Source organism: Odontomachus brunneus, unplaced genomic scaffold, assembly GCF_010583005.1.
Source record: "Odontomachus brunneus isolate Ranch 3 - 2012 unplaced genomic scaffold, Obru_v1 Obru_scaffold_031, whole genome shotgun sequence".
NCBI lineage: Eukaryota > Metazoa > Arthropoda > Insecta > Hymenoptera > Formicidae > Odontomachus > Odontomachus brunneus.
This window is the reverse complement of record NW_022639481.1, coordinates 1,859,663-1,881,707: the sequence shown is the minus strand read 5'-3', so window position 1 is coordinate 1,881,707 and position 22,045 is coordinate 1,859,663. Positions and strand designations below refer to the sequence as shown.

Here is a 22,045-nt window from a genome sequence, read left to right as displayed (position 1 = left end):
CCTACATTAAAAACCCTGCCCATTATATATAAAGACATTAAAATAACTTTAAAAGATCATAATTTTTCTAGTGTTTCTGAAAAGTCTGATCATTATGGAATTATTCGTTAAAGATTTACCTGTGATTAGGACATCGGAAACTATTCTGTGGACAGGTCCTCTGAGCACAATTAATAGGATTCTCATCACTATTGTCGCCACAGTCATTGTCACCATCACAAAGCCAGTAGGGTTCCACACAGATGTTCGTTTTCTCGCACTTAAGATGATTCAAGGGACACGTAGTATTACGAGGGCAACGCTCGTGGGTCTCGTCTGAAGTGACATTATCCTTGCAGTCATTGATGCCGTTGCACACTTGTGACTGTGGGATACAGCGATAGTTTGCACAGGTAAATTCACCTGCCGCACAGGGCGGATAAACGCATCCCTCTTCGTCGCTACCGTCCCGACAGTCGTTCTCGTGATCACATTTCCACGTTTTGAAGATGCATCGACCATTATTACAACGGAATTCGTTCGGACTGCACGAGTGATAAGCTGAAACATGAAGATTTTCAACGAACTGTTCTCCCAACATGTTTATATTAATATTAATAACAAGCAATGTTTGCTTTCGTTTTATTTCTAACTTTTTACACTTACAACAATAACTCGCGTTCTCATCAGAGCCGTCACCGCAGTCGTCATCGCCGTCACAGGCCCACATCCTAGAGATACACCTGCCATTCCTACAAGCGAATTTGCTGGCGTCGCAAGTAACGTTCTTTGGTACGCACATCCTGTTTTCGTTCACTAGTCTGCTATTATCGTCGCACTTGCACTCCGCAGAGCCGTTATGACCCGGATGGCAGGACTGATCACAGCCACCGTTATTGATATTGCAAGGATTAACGGTACATTGTTGTCTAGCTGCAGAAAAGACGTGAAGATCTCGCGGAGAATCTTCCAATCGCTTCACCAGCTCGATCTTGTCGGCTCCGGTGTGCTTTTCCGCTCGATAAACTCCACGAAGCTGCAGATCCGTCCAATAGATATGCTCTCTAAAAACAGTGATAGCGAAGGGGTAGATCGTAGCGCTAACTAGAATTTCCCTATTGTTTCCTTCAAGATCGGATCGCTCGATTTTCTCGCGCACTGCATCAGTCCAATATAGCATGCGATCGTCGTAATCAATCGCTAGACCACTAGGTTGCGAAAGATCTTTGTCGATGATGGCTCGTTTCAGCGACCCTGCCATGGTTGTCTTGAAGATTTTTCCAGACGTCCCGAAGCGACCCCAATCAGTGAAGTAAAGCGAACCGTTGCAGGGATCAACGACGATAGCACGTGGACGATCTACACGTGCAATCATTACCAAGTTAGTTCCATTGATATCCATTGCGTAGATACTGTTATTGGAAGAGTCCGTCCAATACACCTTCTTCTGAGTCCAATCATAGGAAATGCCTTCAGGATTAATTCCTTTACTGAGTAATATATGTACATCGGAATAGGATGGTCGGTCAGATGGCGTCCATGCAATCTTCGCCCAAGGACGAATCTGAGTGAACAACAGCTTCTTGTCTTGGTAATCGAAGTCCACACCAACTACGTTAGTTAAATTGCCGATGGGTGCGAAAGGCACATTGGTATTGTGCGGGTCTAAGTTTATCGCACGAATCTCTGTTCGTGTGGCGAAAACCAAATATTCTTCGACGTTCTCGCAAGTATGACCATTGGCAGAAAGCTTGCCCACCGCACAATCGCAAGTGAATGTTTTAGGATTGTCCTTCGGGAAAGCGAAACACAACTGAGTACACGCGTCGCCATTTTCCTAAAGATCAAAAAGAAAATTATTTTCGTTACCATACGATAGCTTCATTTCTTTTTAATTGAATAATCACAAATATGTATCCCAGTTCGTTTCAATACCTGCGCACAAGGATTACTTTGATCCGGTAGCTGATTGCCCTGGTCGAAAATGGCGATATCTCTAAGTTTCTGTAGATTGGTCCTAACAGGTGTGGGAAGACTAGTATTGCCCTTCAATTTGCTTGCTTTGAAGACGGTAGCTAAATTTCGGTCCACCCAATAGACATCGCCACCGAAAATAGCGACACCCATTGGATTTGGTAAATTTCTACGAATGATTTCCCGATTTCCGCCTGTGTAAGACACTTTTTGGATAGTATCTAGTTTGGAGTCCACCCAGTAAATATCGTGCGTTACAGGATCGATTGTCAGATCACGCGGTGTGCTAATACCAGATGTCACGATAGGGGACCAATTACTACCATCAAGGTAAGCCTTTCCTATTCGAGGATACTGTCCATAATCAATCCAATACAGATATCGTTTGATAGGATTCACAGCCAGCTCGCGAGGAGCATCCGTTGTTGTTTTTACAAGTACTTTTCGGTTAGAGCCATCCAACCAGCACACTTCCACATAGTTGTCATGAGGGAAGACATTAGCAAAGTACAAGTTTCCGGCAATCCAGTCCACGGCCAGGCCGCGAATTCCATTAGAACCAATTCCCTGTTTGATCACCTGATGCAATTCTGTGCCATTGGGCCGAATTCTGAAACGAAATTTATGCTGTATAACAATCTATAGTATTTGAATAACGCTAAGTTTTTGCGGATAAAAACATAGATGTAAAGATTCGTATATTTCGACATGCGTATATGGATAATATCATTTTACCTGAAGATACCATTCCAAATGCCTCGATTGAACTCCACCCAGTATATCCAATTGCCTTTATAGTGTACGTCCACGTGCAGAATATGATGACCTACTCCAGCAATGGGCACCATGGCTTCTTTAGAGTCCTTAAGACTGTAGCCCCTGGCAACATCCAACTGAGTGACTACCGCAAATGTCTTGTAGGGTTCGCAATGGGTATCGCTAATTTTCCTATATTCCATTCCACAAGCGCAGACACGAGTGCCTCCCGCTGCAGGTAAGCAAAGCTGTTCGCAGCCACCATTGTTGACGAGACAAGGATGAGATCCAGTAGCGCGTTTCTTATAAATAGTCAAGGTACGAAGCTCAGAATCATTATCAATGATAGTGACTGGGTTGTCGCCGTTAGGTAGATCGACACGCTCGACCTTATCGTAAATTGGATCCAAATAATATAAACGAGACTCGTGTACAGCTAACGCCTTCGGAAACGCTAGGTTATTTGCCGCAGAAAGGATGGTGCGAACATTCTGGCCATCCGTTGACATGGCTTTGACAAAAGCTGGATTTTGGCAGGAAAAGTATAGCATCTTGCTAGAAATATCGATAGTGATGGCCTCAGGACGTTCCAAATTATCCGCAAGAACCAACGGATTACTGCCGTCCATATTTACTCGTCCGATCTTTTGGGGCACTCCGAAACCTCCCTCATCCACCCAAAACACCTGCCCATCAATAGGATCTACGCACATTGCTTTCGGTTTAGAAACCGATGTCCGGTTGCCATCGTTTGCCAAAATGATCGTACGAAACCGCGTCTTGCCGTCCAATTTGATCGCTTCGATGTTTGACGCAAACTTGTTACCAATAAACATATTGCGACCAAGCCAATCCAACGCCATTGTGGATGGTGAACCAACGATACCGCTATCACCTTCGGGATTAGGGAACTCCGTCCTATTACCACCGTTATAGGGAATGGTATACACTGTGCCATTCTCGTCATCGCTGTCCTTGCCTGATAATTAATCAATTGATTTAGTTCTCAAGGACTTAAATTGTTATACTGTTATATGGATTTGGTTTTGATTGTTATACCTTGCAACCAATAGATGATACGATTATATCGGTCATAATCAATAAATCTTCCGCCTTCCACGCCAACAACGGGTGTAATATATCCAGTTTTGACTTCTCCGGGTGTCAAAGAAACGTCAACAATCTGAGATCCTCGGAGAATCATCAAGTATGGCGTTTCTTCTTCCACGCATCGTCCATTGGCCAACAATTTGAATCCAACCTAGAATGAATATTACCGAAAAGAAAGTATGTACATCCGATCGAAACAATTGTCATCTTTGAAAAGTTATGATTTTCGCGTGAGTTCTTTCAACTACTTACTTGGCACTTGCAACTGTATCCTGCCGGATTGCTATGCGATAAAAGACACAGATGTTCACACATCACATTAGCGCAAGGATTGGGGCCAATCGGCTGCAGTACCGGGTGATGCACGTGTATGGAAAGAGGCTGCGAGATTAAATGCGACACCACTGTTTGGTTAGAGCCCTTAAACTTGTGCGCTGACAGCACCCGATTGAGCTGTCTGTCAGTCCAATACATAGTATCCTCAAAGAGCGTAAGAGAATGAGGATGCAAGAGATAATGAGAGCTGGCTAAAACCTGAATCCTCTTACTGCCATCATAGAGACAAGTATCAATAAAGTCCAGTTTGCTATCCGCAAAGTAGATTCTGTGGTTCGCGATGTCTAGAGCCAAACCATTAGGCCAATAGATCTTTGTATTGATGATAGTCGATCGATTAGTGCCATCCATTCCAATTCTTTCGATTCTAGGATTCTCTCCCCAATCGGTCCAGAAAAGCCATCTCGCACGTGGAGTGGGATCCAAACACATACCACGGGGTTGTGTAATATTCTCCTTAACGAGTATCATTCTTCCAACTCCGGTTTCTTTAGCTACTTCAATCGTATTCAGCTTAGAATCTAACCAATATAGATTGTGACCGATCCAGTCGTAAGCAAGACCTTCTACCAGATCAAGACCGGTGCTAATAATGTCTTGGGGATCGCTGCCACGATCTAACCGGGAGATTCGTTTTAGCTTCATATCAGACCAAAAGATTGTACCCGTATGCATATTACTGGCGGTCGCCACAACGTTCTCTACATTGATAGGAACTCGTTCCAGTGCTTGATCTTGAAGATCAGCCACCAGGATAGTATGTCTATTAGAAATAATTAAGAAGGCTGCACTGTGATTATATGCCTTGCACGTGTGCTTATCTTTTTCCAACGTGTAACCCTCCATGCAGTCGCAGTAATAGCTACCCTTCGTGTTCATACAGATCTGTGAACATTTGCCTGGCGGTTCACACTCGTTTATGTCTTGACACGTGAAACGATCACTACTGAGTTCTTCTCCAGCCGGGCAGGTACATTGCGCGCCAACTGGAGTTTGAACACAACCATTAGTACACAATCCACCTTGGTGGAGGCATTCAGAGAGTTCGCAACCAAAACCCTCATCTCCGCCATTCGGGCAATCCAACTTGCTATCGCATACGCTGGTTATGTTTATGCAGCGATTTGTCACGTTCGGGCACTTCCACTGCTGGGAGTCGCATTTAAATGGAGGAGGCCCGCATGCATGTAACTCAGTATTCTCGTCAGAATTGTCACCACAATCGTCTTTGCCGTCACAAATATATGCCTTGAACACGCATTTATCGTTCTGACATCTGAGAAAATAAAGAAAGAAAATTAGATCAAGTTGGTCTAGATTTGAATAAGTCAGAGAAGAAAGAATACAGTTCATTTGATTAAAAACTACAGATAAAAATTGAGAAAGATGTAATCAATGAATAATACAAACCTGAAGAATCCAGGCTGACAATCAATCTTTCCACACGACTCCGGCTCGTCAGACTTATCAGGGCAATCCGCGGTACCGTCGCAATACCAACTCTTAGGTATACAGATGGCTGAGCTAACACACTGGAACTGTTTATCGGGATTGCACTGATCCGGTGCCAACGATGGGCAGCCCACTTCATCGGAACCGTCATTACAATCACTAATACCGTCACACTTATACGATGCTAAAACACACATCTTTTGGTCCGCACACGTAAACTGCGTACTGAGACAAGTAACTGGTGGACAGTCCATCTCATCTTGTTGATCGAAGCAATCACTGTCGCCATCACACACCCAAGATTGCGGTATACAGTGGCCAGAACGTGGACAGGTGAACTGAAAATATGAACACGTCTTCGCTGCACAGAATTCGCCCTCGTCAGAGCTGTCGCCACAGTCGTTCTCAGAATCACACTTCCAGGTCGCGGGAATACACCGGTTGTTGGCACAAGCAAATTGATTTGCGCTGCATGTTACATTTGGACAGCCCACTTCGTCGCTGTAATCGCCGCAATCGTTTTCAGAGTCGCAATGGAATGTTATCGGTACACAGCGGCCGGACTTGCATTGGAACTCGTTTGCGCCGCAAGTTGGCTTCGTGCAGTTCTGCGTCTCATCACTGTTGTCCAGACAGTCATTCTCGCCGTCGCACACCCAAGACTTTGGTACACATCTGAAAGTACAATCAATAAAATGAGCTAGATTGATTGAATTTGAAAATAGATACTGGTACATATATCAATGAATAGATATTAAATTATCGAATAAAGAAGTCACATCATATACCTCTGGTTTGCGCAAGTAAAGTCCCAAGTATGCGGACAAGCCTGCAAGGGTGGTTCACCATCGGGATCCGCTGCGCAACTCCTATCGTTGCCTTGAAGACGTTCTCCGTACGGACAACCGCATACATGAGTAAGTTTCGGTGTAAATGATATACCAGGGAAAACAATGTCGGGCTGTGAAGAGTTGTCTGGGATAGCGAAGCAAAGTTTTTCGCAACCTCCATTGTTAATGGCGCAGGGATGAGCAAGCGCCGTTGTCTGAATCTCACGACTGAAGACCTTCACACCGTAAAGTCTATTGGTAGCCGGTTCACGAACTAAGATAGCTTCCTGCTCACCGGTCTCCTTATGAAGTCTAATAATGGCGTCCAGACGCCAGTCGGTAATGTACATCCAAATGTCATGAATAGCAATGGAAAATGGATGTCGGATCAGTCTGGAGTCCACTGTTCGTACGTCTGTGCCGTCTAGATTTGAGTGTTGCACGTGATCTAGAAGAGCGTCGCACCAGTATAATCGATCCTTGTTAAAGTCAATTGCCAGACCGTTCGGCCAGCCCAGAGTTAGGTTCTTGAAAACGACCAGGTTGTTGCCGTCGGCATAAGCCCTGCTAATATTGGCTGGACGATCCCATTCAGAGAAAAAGATATAACCGTGGTTCGGGTGTATCACAATTGCACGAGGACGCTTCAGATTCTTTAGTAATGTTCGCCGATATGTGACATTGCGAGTGCTGAGGACGTTCAGTGTACCTGAGAAAATAGAAAGATCTGGTCAGCTAAAGATAAATCCTATTTTATTTGTAAGATAAACAACTTTTGATTATTAACTGCAAGATATTTAATAAAATTACGAGTTAGTTAATATAAATTAGCTGCTCTGATTGCTGGATAAAATAAAATTAGAGAGATTCCAGACGGACCTTTACGTGAATCGATGTAGTACAAATTCTTTGCAGCCCAATCGACCGCGAGTCCCTCTACTCCTTCGTTTTGGCTAGCCAATACGATTTCTCGGCCAGTCGCGTTCTGATGTACCCTGTATATGACATCTTGAAGAACATCACTGTAGTAAATGTACTGATCGTGCGCGTCATAATCCAGTCCAACGAATCGCGCTCTCCTAGACACCACCGGTAAAATGGCATCGCTAAAACCTTCCATTACTGGATTGAGTACGCGACCTTTGATAAACCTCTGCTGGGAATACATAAGGAACTCCTGCACCAAGTTACAATTCCTCATGTCATTCGCCAACCGCCATCCAATGTGGCAAGCGCAACGATAGCCTAATCGGTTGTTTTGATCGCTGGACGCAGTGACGATACACATATGTTGACAGCCGCCATTGTTATTGCCGCAAGGATTGAAAACACTAGGTTGGACAAGTGGATGTAATGCTTTTATAGCCTTAGCATCGCGTACCTTAAAAAATAAAATTATCCATGAAGCTAACACACACAATCACAAAAGTGAACTCGTAGAATGGGACTAGTCACCATTTCACATACCTTAAACACGGTTTGAATGGAATAATCTCCCTGAGTTTTGTCGACACTCATAACAGCTTGCTTGGTACTGTCTGACCAGTAAATCCTATTCTCAAAGAGGGTGAGTCTGATTGGGGATGGCACTTGAGCTCCTCTAATAATCATAACTCTATTGAGGCCCCTGTAGTCTGCCGTTTCGATATAGTCCAACAATGAGTCACACCAATAAATCCTTTTGGTGATAATATCCACGGCCACGCCGGAAACTTTGTAAGCCGCTTCTGAGACAATGGGGAACGCGTTGGTGCCGTCCATGTTAGCGCGAAGAACTTGTTTGCTGTCAGCGATAAACATGAGACCTCTCGTAGGATCTAACGCGATGTCGGCTGGACTCGTGAGATTGGAGCCCACGACAATTCCATGGTAGCGTCCATCCAACTCGAATACGTCCACTTTTTGCACAATAGAATCCGCCACGTACAATTTATCACCAACCCAATCCACCGCGATGGACACGGGTCCCCAGGAACCCGCCATGCTAATGTCCACTTTCCGTGCCGACTCCATGTTGCTGGGATTCAGAGACTCCGAGTGTACTTTTCGCGTTTTCATGTCGCTCCAGAAAAGTAAACCCCGCGAATACAAATAATCTAGGCCGCTGGCACCAGTCGTATTCGCGATTATCCTGCGATCCTCGCCATTAGAGCTCAATCGCCATATCGCGCGGTCTTGAGCGAGCAAGAGCTCCAGAGAGGAACTGTTCTGAGAGCGACACTTGTTGCGACCATGAAGAATATAACCAGGCGCGCAGGTACACGTATACGAACCATCATTGTTATCGCATAGTTGTTCACAGAAGCCCCATTCAGAGCACTCATCCCGATCTGCACAGAGAAGAATCCGATCAATCGTTAGGGAACTATTAAATGACAAATTAATTTGACGTACGAATTATTCAACATGTATACTTTTCTCATCTAAAAATCGTGAACTATGAAATCGTTTAGGACATTGAAAATTTCAATTTCTACAAATTGGACAACTTACCAATACAAGTCCGTGAATCGTTAGCAAGGATTCTTCCCTCAGGACAATAGCAAGTCCCTCCTGTGAGAGACGCTTGACATTTGTGCTGACATCCAAGCAAGCCGCACATACTCGTCGCTATGTAATAAAAAATTGCAAGTAAAGTTCATATATCTATCAATAATTATTATTAAAATGATCTTACGGAATTTAACAATTTTTCAGGATTAGAAAAACAATAATATGAATTTGTGTAATTGATTTTGTCTTCTAATCTTGATATTTTGAATAGCGAACGAACGGCGAAGCGAACAGTCACGAACGGCGAATTCGGCATGTATACGACACAACGAATGTAAATCAAACATTCGCTGTTTGATTCGATTCGCTCCGAACTAACGCACAAAAACGAAGTTCGTGCGCAATATGAACGGAATTCGTTGACAGCTTTGCTTAGTGTGAACAGAAAACCATCGAATGATTCGCGAACGCGAACATATAAGCATCTGAACATCCGTTCGTACACTGAATGTGTAGACGAACCCTAAAAGATCGTATAAACACTTACAACATGCCGCTTCCTCGTCTGCCCCGTCTTCACAGTCCGGTTTATCATCGCATAGTTGAGACCGATTGATACACAATGGCTTCCCATCTGATGCACCCTTCGGGCACATAAACTTATTTATTCCTGGACAAACTGTCATTGTGCAAGAGCTCTCGTCGGAATTATCGTGGCAGTCTTTATAACCATCGCATTGATACGCTATAGGAATGCAGAGTGAATTTGCGCATCGGAATTGATCGCTGGTGCACGGTGGGAAATCTATCGTCAAAAAAGCTTGTTAATGCTATTGGAATAATTATATTTTAGGAATTCTTTCGGACATCAGGATTTAAGCTTTAATTTCACAACTAAATATATTACACTTATTGAGACTTTTTAACCAATTAAAAGCACAATTCGATATAGATCGGTAAAATTAAGAAGAATGACAGAATGCAATATAAACAAACAGAATAGAATGATAGAATGGAGTGTCTAAATTTCACCCAATCAAAAGCAAGAATCACAACGACAAGAGTAGATCATCGCTGAACAAGTACATCGCAAAACCGCAAACTTACTGCAATGCTCCTCGTCGCTGTTGTCACCACAATCATCCCTATGATTGCACCTCAGGCTTTGGTCAATGCAGCGCTGCGTGGTATTACACCTGAACTGATCCAACCGGCAGGCTGGCTTCAATATGTTATTCATGCATCCATCCTCGTCCCTGCCATTTCGGCAGTCTAGGTAACCATCGCATTTCTTCTCTTTGGGTATGCAAAGCTCCGGCGTAGTGCCAACGCATCTGAAGTCGTCTGGCTGACACTTCCTGTATGCTACAACGGACATCGGATTCCCTTGTCACCCTTTTTCTACTATGAATCTCTTAGTTAATTGATAACTTTGTTAATGATATTACGTAGATAATAAGCTACAAGTGTTATGAAATTTGAGCTACGATTTGTGCGAAGCATATAATTTTAAAAACATGAATGCAGAACATATACTCAATATGCCTTTTACCACATACTCGATAAAAGCACCTATAATCAGTACGTGCTTATGCATGGAAAACGTGACAAATAGAGCAGCGCATGTCGCTTTTACGTAACGAACGTCAAAAGGTGATCTCCAGTTGATCACGCTTCTGAACAGTCTTGGATAACTCATCGTGATAACTCATATTAGCTGCGCACAATATGCAACTATATTTTGTACAATCACCTTTTGCGACACGTTCGTTGATAAACGCATGGAACGAGCCCGATGCACCATTCAAGAACGTGATTCTTCTCGCTTAGTTTACGCGATAATATGCAAAAGCAGCAGAAGGAACAAAAAGAAATAGAGAGGAAGATTTTCAAGTTACAACTAGTTCAGTCGCTAGACGCTAATTGTAACATATTGCTTTTATTTTCCCCTAAAGAAACATATACTGTAGTTGTAATAATGAGCGCATTCGTAAAAGTTTAAATTTAAAATTGCAATTGTAATGACCAGAAGTGTTCTAAATTCTACAGCTTGACAGCCAGAAAATTGAAAATAATCGGTGAATTTCAAAGTAAAATATTTCAGAGACTTAAAACATTGATAACCGCAGACAATGTAAAAGTTTGGACCTCGGAAAACATATTTTTGAGATACGGGGGACGAAAGTGTTATCCATATTGATAGGAAGTTTATGAACTCTAGTCTTCACTTGTGTAACTTTAGCGAATATAATATCACTAAGTCAACAATAGACCAAATATCGTTTGAGTTATCACGACAACGCGATAACTGACGGTCATGAAGAATCTGCCTAATCGGGACACAGCTGCTACTTGGCCATGCACTTATGTGAGCGGCCTTGTCACTGATGATAATGTTATCATACGATGTCTTTCGGCACTACGTATCCACAGTAATTAATAAAGCCTTTAAGTGCCTTAGACAATGCGCTTGATATCTTTGAGGTCATTTGTTAATAAACGCATTTCTTAGCACCATCTACCAGATGACTCACATAAAAATACCCAAGACAGTTGATTGCACGCTGAGTATTGTAGCAAATCTTGCGCGCGTTCTTACATATCGAGCGATTAATTCTCAATTAACACAAGCAGATTTGATTATGTGAAGAAATAACGTGAACTCAAGAAGTTGACGGAAATCTTAAATAAAAACCAACTGTATGAAAAGTTTATATTGGTAAGTGTCGCAGTCGTCTTATCTTCAGAGACAATAATTTCTCTTTGAAAAAGTATTTAGTTCTTTTTTCATGTTATAATTAGTAGTGTTAATAATTATGAGGAAGTGGCCGAAAGGCTCGGATATCCGGGTAGTTCCAGAGTCCCCGGGTACCCGGATATTGACACCACTGTTATTGTATCACAGCTGTGTGCATGCTTTGGCAGGAATATAACGTACTGGGTGAATTACTTTCTAACATATCGCCTAAATGATTATAGCATCGTTGAAAAAAGGGTAGAATGCAGAGTAGGTAGAGTAATAGTGCAACGTAGATGATAAAAGTAAGCGGAAAGGGTTAATGATGACAGAGAAGTGATTGCAATTTGTACTCACTACAGGCATCCTCGTCAGTGCCGTCGACGCAATCGACGGTCATGTCGCATCGTTGATGCGGGGGTATACAGTATGTCTTGTTGAAACTATACTGGCCACACGTGATTTGACCGAAATCACACTCGGGCGGCGCTGAAAACAAATTGAAATGAAGTTGGTAGGTTGCTGATTTCCACACACATTGCGAAAAACAATGTAGTACCAAAAACACGTGAGTACTTGGATAAAAAAAGTCTCCATGGAGCGATCTTCGAGATCTTGAAGTGTTTGAATAGAAACACCCCCTCCGAAAAGCTAATAAGTCAACACATTCCTACGTTATCGACTGTAGCGTTTGTAAATATTTGATCAGAATGCATCGAAAGTCTTCAAATAAGTGAGAGTGGGAAATGTACACACCGCAAACGTGGTTTTATCTGCGTACTCGCCATAAAATTAAATTAACAACAGACCGCAGACCGTTGAAAACTTAGTTCTGAGATTATTTTGGTACATTTAAAATTTTCTCACGAATTTCTCTCTCATGATTTCCATAGTTAGCACGATCAGAAACTCCAAATATATAATATACATCATATTTACAACATATATATGAAGAGGCTTCTTTTTCCGAATATCGTACAAAACTTTCTTCATCCATATGAAAAGTCAGAAGATTATGAGCCACTGATCTATTTGCATTATTAAAGATTCAACAGCTGCTGTAACTCGCAGCATACAGAGAATCGTTCAATGCAACGGGAGAGGCGCAAATTGCGCCGGTGCTATAATTGCGCGATGCATAATCAGCCGGTCGTCGATTCGCCGAGCAATCGAGGGAAGCTCCCTCGATCCTTTAATACCGGATGACTCGATAATCATGCCGCCATGCCAAGATATCATTTGTATTCTGTTTTTTTCTTTTTAATAATGTGCGAAGTTGACAATTTTTAAGGCTTCTTTTCAAACAGTTTCACTTTATATCTAAAGTGATTCATACAAATTAAGGATAATTGAAGGAAGTTATAAAATTATAACTTCCTTCAAAATCTACAGATAGAAAAGAAAAGAAAGAATATGTTAGATCTTTGTTTGTTGATCCAACTTTCAGACGTTAGACTAAATTGTGCCAGAACGAGACTGTTTGCAATAGATTTCTGAAAAGTGATTGCGCGAATATTGAGGAGAAAGTATTTGGGCGGAAAATATTGGAATTGATTCCATGCAAAACAATGTGCAATCGTGCCAGTGGGTCCGTTTCATCGAATGACACGCGGTAGCGGCACTTCTGCACGCTGTCCTCGAAAGAGGGTCACAGCCTTGCTTCCGGTTCTGACATTGTCACCCGCATAACAAACGCCCGCTGCCTCGGGGAGGCGTAGGGAAGTGGCAAATCCTCTGAGATACGAAAGAAACCTGTCGTACTTTAAGAGAAAAATAAATGCGATTAAAATTCTACAGCAACCAATCTCAACGTGAAAGCGATCAATATTATAAAAAAATATTAAGTCCCCTAGAAAAAAAGTTTTATTTTCTCTACAACAAAGATTTATATTAGATTTATATTTAGAAAATTATAATTCACCTCTATGTGAATAATAAAACTGGACTTTTATGTCATCTACAGTATAGATATCAAATGTATAACAAGTAAAAATCAAACATTAAGAATGATTACTTTTTATAAAACTTCATTTTCTTCTTTCAAGTTATTTTCATATTATTTTATAGCAAACGACGTGTCTTAAAATTATTGCCAATGCTTTGCTAAGTTGTTAACGTCAATCCTTTCTTTTTCTAAATTTTAGTACGACAAAAGTGACTTTTGCTCGTACGGAAAGATAACATATTGCACAAACCGCACTTCCGTCATGTAAATCTGGCGATAAGAAGCAATTACAAAAGCATTCACGTAATCGACATGGAAAAAAACTCCAGACAAAAGACCGTAAGCACTTCCGAGAGGAAGCCTCGGATTTTCGTCGAGCACTTCCGGCACGCGAGATTCGTTGTAAGCCATATATAGTTCAAGTTAGTCAACTGCATTCGCTGAAATGAAAACAGGAAGAGCATATTGAAAATTGTCCGCTCCAAGGCTGTTGTCATAATTGGTTTGAATGAATCCAGATCGAGCAAGTCGATAAAAATATAGTTCCAAGAAGTTTAAAACATAACATAGAGTTTTTTGTAATTAATGTTTAGGCGAATCGTTCTAAATTTTCAAACGACGCCAATTAATTGGCAGACGGAATAATCTGTTATTTTAAAATAACAGTTCATGTAAAATAAACATAAAAAATATCCTTGACATTTAATGAACATTATTTTAATTTACGATTGTTTAACAAAAAACATTGGTCGTGTTCACATAGCTAGACAAACTTCGTTCCTACACTTAAGCTGAACGCGTTGAGCATTCGGGCTTTATTAAAATATCTGTCGGAGGCTAAAATTACTCAACATTCGTTCTACTGATATAAATGTCCACGCATTGATTGCATCTCAGGGTCTTTACAATCATCAATCCATCCCTGACGTCAACAGTACTGAATGAAGGCGATGGCTTCATTCTGAAACTTCTTTCACCGAGAACTGTAATGAGGGCGACGGACGATCGCGAATTATATTCACGCATCTCCCTTTATTATTACTTAACGAAGCACTCCGTCATTAATTATTCATCAGCACGAACAGCGGAGCGTTCTTTAGACTAAACCTCGTGTCCGAAGACATGCTCCAATTTCCCCGGTTCTAGTTCCTACAGTAAGCTATATCTTTGTTACTGCACTTTGTCTCATCTCCCCCTAGGAGAAGTGCCAGTGAGTTTCACTTTGAAATGTAAGCATTATTGAAACTGTCGTTTTCGCGTTTCTTTCACGATAGAAGGTTGACGATAGAAAAGAATAATGCGTAATACTCACGACACGACTGCATCTCGTCGCTGTTGTCATCGCAGTCGCCGCGATAATCGCACACGAGAATCGACTGTATGCATTTGCCGTCGTTGCACCTGAACATGCCATTCCCGCAGCCATCGCCTGTAACAGAAAGCATGGAACATGAAGGAGTCGGCCGGGAAGCGATATTGCTGCCGTGATAGGTGAAAGGTTCAATGCCTGCCGCCGGGGAAACTTCGTTTCTAGGTGTAACTGTTGCAGAAGGGAGGCTTCTTCTAGGTTCGAGCGAATCGTCCCCGATGAACTTTCGCGCAACGATTATTTCGTCACCTCGACCGCTCGCGGTCTAACAATACGGTATTAGAGGCATAATTAAAGGGAAAACAGTGTTTTCATTGAAGTTTGACACGTGACAGACTCGAAGTACGTACTGGTAGTAGTGGGTGTACGGATACTCGGTCGTTGTCCCAAATACTCAAGTCTTCCGTGTATTCTCCGGGTACTCCAATACCCAATTATTATAGAAATTATCCGAGTACTTTAATATCATGAATATCGCGTATATAACATTACATGATAATTACATGGTACATTAGATGGTAAATAATAGAAAAGTAAGTCAATTGTTGTGAAAATTGTCAGGAACAATTCACAGACGAGTATCGCCTAAATATTATTCGTAGTTTTAGCTATCAAGTATCCGAACACTCGATTATTTCAGGTTGTACCCGACTATCTGAATAATCTCCCTGAACTTAAGTCCGGGTAGATCCGGATAGATACTCAGATTTAAACCTAACCGGTTATACTGACAGCACGAGTGCATACTTAACATACAAGTCATACGAATTGTTCACATCCACATTGCTCGTTGGTAAAGAGAATTACTGAAATAAAGTAAGATGACGACATTGTAAAGTGAAACCAGTCGGAACGTAGGGGACGCGACAATTAGCAGCGTCTCCGACTTTGAAGCAAAAATTTCGCTTTTAATCCCCGCTCTGTGTGTGACATGGCCCGCGAACGGAAACGCGCGATTTCCGAAGGTAGTAGCTAAATTCGTAGGCGGAAATTAAGACAACGACAATACATCCGTCTCCATGACTGCGGTAAACTTTTCTTCATTAAGACATGATTAGAAAAGCATACACAGCTTGTAAGTAAATGTTTACTAATTGCGTTTACATATTATGTAATTAATGTGAAGTCTTTTTCTCAAAAATAACATGTCACTGTAGTTCTTAAATTATAAAAGCGTTTTAAAACAAAAAATTTTTCACAAATTGACTCCCAGTAATCAAACAACCAAAGTGTAATCTACAAAGCTTTACTTAATTCTTCAAGAAGCGAATATTGTTTCAATTAAATTTAATTTTGGCACTTATAATTAAATATAAATATATATTTAATTTATTAAAAATTACATAGAAAGTTTATCCAAGATGAGATTTTTTAAATTATATTATCTTACATATTCTTTTAATTATATTGTACTAAATTTTAATTTAGTTTTCATTTAATGCTTAAATTTAATTTTATTAAATTAAAAAATGAATGCCTGTTGTGAATATGAAGTATTTAAAAAATAAAACTTTCGATTTAGATTTTATTTCATTTATTTAAAAAGGAAATTATTCAAGAAATCATGCGTATTGCTGTATAACAGTGAGGAATATATTGATTCTTCCGAATAATTTCTCGAAGCGTAGCCTCCGAGATGAAGATAAGAGAAAACATGATACGGAGGAACCGTTTCTTGTCTCGGCTTTTTGTTTGTAAGTGGCTTTGTTCGTCGACAAATGAGGGAAGCATTATTTACATAACGACGTTCGTGAAAAATTCCGCGTCGTTATGCAAATGCGTCTCTGTTAATATTCGAATACCGTCACCGCGCAGCTTGATGACGATGACACGTTGCTTGAGTTATTAGCAATAACAAGGATAATAATAAGCGAGCTTCTACTAAGTGTTTAAAGCATGAATTGACGATGACAGTTTAAATTTTAAAAATATAATTACTCTCTTGTTACATATTGTCGTTTCTTTGCCAACAACAGAAACTAAAAATATCTCAAAGTAATTAAAAAAAAAAATAAAGAATTAGGCGATTTCACAGTATCGTAAATTTAATTCAGATTATCGTAAATTAAAATGGTATTATTTGTATTATTATTGTATTATTATTAGTATTATCACATATTAGTTGTATTATATATACGATATTAGCCAGATATTACTCACGACGTTTGATATTAGATCCGATTAGTTCAGCTAATATCCGCATATCTTTGGTTATTACTCGCGCATTTAAATAGATACTTTATATAAAAACTATTCAGTTTGCATAGGCAATAATAATTTTTATACTTAAAAAATAAGTATTACCACGTAATACTTTATTTTTGTACTTAGAAAAAAGTCTTCATCGAGAGACACTTACGGTATTTTCCATTTACGCATATACTGCACACTTTATGCTTGTCGAGCGTGACCGATTTTTTAAACATTAATCTCAACGTCAGCCGATTGCACAGCAATCACAGGATCGCTTTCTCGTCCAAGGACGATCAATCAAGGATCCTCCCGCGATGGGAAAGTATCCGTAAATGGGCCTCGACTGCAATTACAGCGCGATAGGTTCTCCTAGGAGAGGAGATCATTTTTCCTTTCAAAACGTAAAGTGAACTTGTGAAACTCGTGTCGAAATAAAAATAGTCGCGAGCCAAGAAAAACTCATTATCTCAACCAGAGCGGTTGGGGATGGATTTTCCTTATTTGAAGCAATTGATTAGCAAGTAGTAATTATCAAGAAGCTCGTAGAATAAGTTACAGATAGCCTCTACGTTATTTGTAGAGTTTGTCATCCATTTTAGCATCTCTTTAATCACGATACTCGAATAGCTAAGTTATTTACAAGTTATCTACGACTTTTTTATGAATGATATTCAACCTATCCAATCTAATCCTAACCTAACCTAAAAAATATCTAAATGATTAAATATCTAAACGAATATCCGGTCACAAAATATATCCGGATATGGATAACATAACTACAATCATTGACGGAAAGTATGAGTCAAAGCGAAAGTGTGATACTTTCGAGGTACTATCATGGAACTATCACGTGTCCAGAGACTGTCACACTTTTATAAGACGATACTTGTAAGATAAATTTTTTGTCAATTGAATTCGTCAATGGTAGAGCTAAATAAAAAAATTTGAAATATGATTCTTGAGTTTATATTCTCGCCTCAGTCCTCCTGAGAATTTCCATTGTGAATATCGTCTGTTCGGCAACGAACCGCAGATCGCTGGATGCATTAGCGAGAAGCGAGAGGAACGCGAACATTTCGGCAACTAGCCATAAACAAATCGTTAATTTTAGAGATCATATATATCGCTCGATCATTACACTACGACGTTCGTTTAGAAACGAACCATAGACCGCTGGATCCACGAAGGAAAGTGAGGAGAGCAAAGAGGAGGTGAGAGTAGAGGTGTGTAAGTAAGCCGCGCTTGTGTGTTGTGGGTGTTTTACCATCACAAGAGAAGACATAACAGAGAGAAAGATAGGGGAAAAGGGAGAGAGAAGTTGCGAGAGGAGACAAGCTGCGGTCGATTAGAGAGAGGGAGACAATGAGAGTAGGAGAGAGACGCTGATGGCACTAGAGAGGAGAGCAGAGGCGAGGAGGTGGCCCCGGCTTGGAAGTGCAGCGTTCGTGCCAGGCTGCGCGGCCTGGTACGAACAGAGAGGCGGCAGCAGTCGGGAGGGAATGTGCATTGCGGGGTAGGGATGCAAATATCGAAGACAGATAGCGATATACACTCGTGCTCTCCAAACTTTTTTTCTTACAATATTTTCATAACCCACACAGCTGATCCGTGATATTTCTACTGAAGAAAATTAAATAAAAATAGTTATTTCCGGAGACTGCTCGTAAACAGGCAACCGATATCCTAGAATGTATATTCTATGTATCTTAAAATGTATATTGAATTACCATGTAACTTTTGTTTGATCGGCATGGTTTAAAAACTTTAGATTTGAAAAAGATAAGATTAAAAAAGATCAAAATCATGAAACATCAAGAAAATGGAAATCCTAAGGCGTCAGACCTAACAATCCTTAAGCACAGTGTTGGTAGGTCACTTTTCAGGACTTTTCTTTAGAAAAGTTTAAATCCAATCACGATAACGGAGCAACATTTTATAATTGCGCTTAGGAAAAATGTAGTAAGATAGAGCTTGGTTGTACAAAGTTCATCATCACGCTCCTAATGACCTTCCACTACGCAGAAAGGAAATGTGGAAATACCACTCTGAAATATCTTACGTAAAAGAACAATTTACAAATAAAATTGACACAGAAGATTGCAGAGTATAAACGCTTCTTTATTAACGTGATTTCCAATAAATCCATTTTATACTACTTTTTTGCCCCACGTCTCGCCATTACGTAATGCGGAATCAAGTCAGAAATAAAAGACCGCACAGGCTCCGGTAGATACGATCACTTATTTGATAACTATGTAACAATCGCGCGAACCGGTAGTGCCGCGCTCACACTTGGAGGAAAAAAATATGAATGTATCGCTATGCAATGACTCGAAATCGTAGGAACGGACATAAATTCAGTGGTCGTTCATTGGTGCATGTCTGCTATCGTCTATCCTACCATTTCCACCACGTTTCCGGCTCCGTGTGGCGAGCTTTAGCAATGATATATTGTTAAATAACGTAACAAGTATGCCGACACTCGTCCTATGACATCGGCACGCGGCACGGCGTTCACCTTCGCGCTCGCGTGAGAGGCGGATGCTCTTTCAGCAACGCCGTTCGTACCAGACGGTGCAATAGCCAGCCGTATGCACCGCGCCGCGCGGCGCATCCGACGTGTCGCGTGTTTTCCACGGGAAAACCGCCGGCTACCACTAATAGCGGCTCTGTGTACGCGGAATCGATTAGTTTCTCGCGTCCATTATCGGCGGAAAAGCGAAATGCGCGTTACCTGGAGAGAGACTGTCGAATGAGACTGTCGAATGAGACTGTCACACCGTATTAAATATTTTGTGACAGCCTGTCCTCTGGAAGAAAGGGTCGTGCCTGATATTATCGAGCACCTGGTAAGAGGAAAACGCGCATACACGAAAGAATCAGATTCCAAAGCGAAAGTATCGATACCTCGATAGTATCGAGGTATCGTTAGCATAACGGAGTGGCCGGCGGCGCTTACGCAAAACGATGATTAAATCATCGCGAAAGGCCGCTGCATTCCCGCGTCATTATCAGTGTGATTATTTAATCAGACTCTAAATTAGTCTGCATCAATGTATCTTTACATTTTTTTTTAAGTCTAATCACATGTGAATAATGGCGCGAACAATGGCACGAACTTAAAATTGTTTAAGACAGATTCTTAAAGAAAGCCTTGAAATCATATCAAACGCGTAAAGTATTTCAAGTATCTTGTTTCCCAGCAGACAGAAAGAGAGATCAGTTTTTCCTAAACCTTTCTGAAAAGATTAAATACAACCTTGTAGAAATGTTGTAGAAATAATAAATGCAGTCAAAGTAAACAGATAAGTACAAGTGTGAATGAAGAGTCGTATCAAAAGACGATTTGATGCAATCAAACTCGATTGGGAAACGGAACCTGTTAATCTCATTGAAGTCAAGGTGAATCTTCTTGTTCCCCTAGCTGACAAATGATTTAATATAAAACGTATGTTTTCTTAGAAAGAATATGTACAGGTATATGTTTATTTTTACAAGTCCTTCCCCGAGGACCACTAAGGAAATACCAACGACTCCGGATCTGTTGCAACTAAATCTTGTGTTAGTAGACAGATCGCAATAAAAAAAAATATTTTTTCATCGCGTTTCTCTCTTTACATCGTTCGAGCGTTCTTTTTCGATGGCACTTCGAGAGATCGACACGATCGGTTGCAGTCAGTTACGGTACAGCCGGCGCGTATAAAGAAGCGTCCGAAGAAATCTTGGACGCCGTGCGGCCTGGATCGTTAATTGGATCACTCGGATCAACGAACGCTGCGCGACACATATATCACCAGCAGCCAGTGCCATTCAGCCACCCAACGTATACCACGCTCGTAGTACGTACAAGGCCACAGCGACGAATGCTCGATTGATAGTCCGGTGAAGGGAAATCTCTCGTGGCCTCCGGTTCACGACGCTGATCCTCGTCTCTCTACGGTTAGGTCATACATCGATGAAGACTATATGGCGCTCGGCTATCCAGAAGTTATGCAAAGCCCCTTGATGGAAGTACACTAGGTGTGTCGGGTCAAATTAGGTTCACGGCGCCTCCTTTCATCGGTGAAATATTGGATTAATTAGAAATAACTTTTCAGGAAAATTACGGAGATAACGATCAGGTAAGTAAAAGAGTATCAACTTGCTGAAAGCGTCTGTATTACCGACTGCGAATGTCATTTTCTTTCTGCACACTATTCTTTGTACTAGTATCTTAAAATTATTCTTTATATTAATATTGCTATTATTGCAGAGAATAGCAAAAGCTTTAATATGGTAAATGTATGTGCATTTATAAATAGAAGAAGTATCCAATTCTTATAGTGAAAACAAAAGAAATTTATTTTTATTGGCTTTTAAGTTCACATGGGGTCTGAAATTATCAACTGATAACAATATTTACTTCAAACAAAGATTAGATTGTTTATGTATACAAAACAAAATCTGTCTATCTCGTAAGCAACGTGACATTACTGATAGCGAATTCGGTTGCTTGCACCAGTGTGCACTGAGTGCGCACTAAGGCTTGTTCATAGTATGTTATTATATTTAAAGATTGTATTAAATAACTTCTCAAATATTTTTAACCATAATATGATATGTACAACATCCGTATGAATCATTTTATTAGCTAAAATGTTTTTAAATATATATTTAAGACACGATCTTAAATATAAGAATGTACTGTAAATAAGCCTTAACGCATACTCAGTGCATATTAGTGTAAGCTACCGAATTCGCTATGAATCTTTAGAATCGAGTTCTAAAATCTGCAATAGAAAAATAGTGTGCGTAAAAAATTATATATATATATATATATATATATATATATATATATATATATATATATATATATATATATATATATATAT

The 22,045-nt window shown here is 40.6% G+C and overlaps 1 protein-coding gene across 2 annotated transcripts in view; it reads right to left on the bottom strand.

Annotated features, from left to right (window-relative positions):
- The window catches only part of LOC116843250 (low-density lipoprotein receptor-related protein 2), a 40,512-nt gene that overhangs the window by 9,952 nt on the left and 8,515 nt on the right, over positions 1 to 22,045 (bottom strand). For both annotated transcript variants that reach the window (XM_032813516.1, XM_032813515.1), the window contains exons 2-16: positions 14,925 to 15,041; positions 12,025 to 12,156; positions 10,038 to 10,295; positions 9,478 to 9,735; positions 8,931 to 9,047; positions 7,905 to 8,767; positions 7,317 to 7,818; positions 6,396 to 7,146; positions 5,566 to 6,282; positions 4,072 to 5,431; positions 3,769 to 3,970; positions 2,689 to 3,688; positions 1,915 to 2,563; positions 646 to 1,816; positions 120 to 540 (exon numbers count right to left, since the gene is read on the bottom strand). In XM_032813516.1, the coding sequence (XP_032669407.1) occupies positions 120 to 540; positions 646 to 1,816; positions 1,915 to 2,563; positions 2,689 to 3,688; positions 3,769 to 3,970; positions 4,072 to 5,431; positions 5,566 to 6,282; positions 6,396 to 7,146; positions 7,317 to 7,818; positions 7,905 to 8,767; positions 8,931 to 9,047; positions 9,478 to 9,735; positions 10,038 to 10,295; positions 12,025 to 12,156; positions 14,925 to 15,041 (8,518 nt within the window). The remainder of the gene's footprint in view (positions 1 to 119; positions 541 to 645; positions 1,817 to 1,914; positions 2,564 to 2,688; positions 3,689 to 3,768; positions 3,971 to 4,071; positions 5,432 to 5,565; positions 6,283 to 6,395; positions 7,147 to 7,316; positions 7,819 to 7,904; positions 8,768 to 8,930; positions 9,048 to 9,477; positions 9,736 to 10,037; positions 10,296 to 12,024; positions 12,157 to 14,924; positions 15,042 to 22,045) is intronic.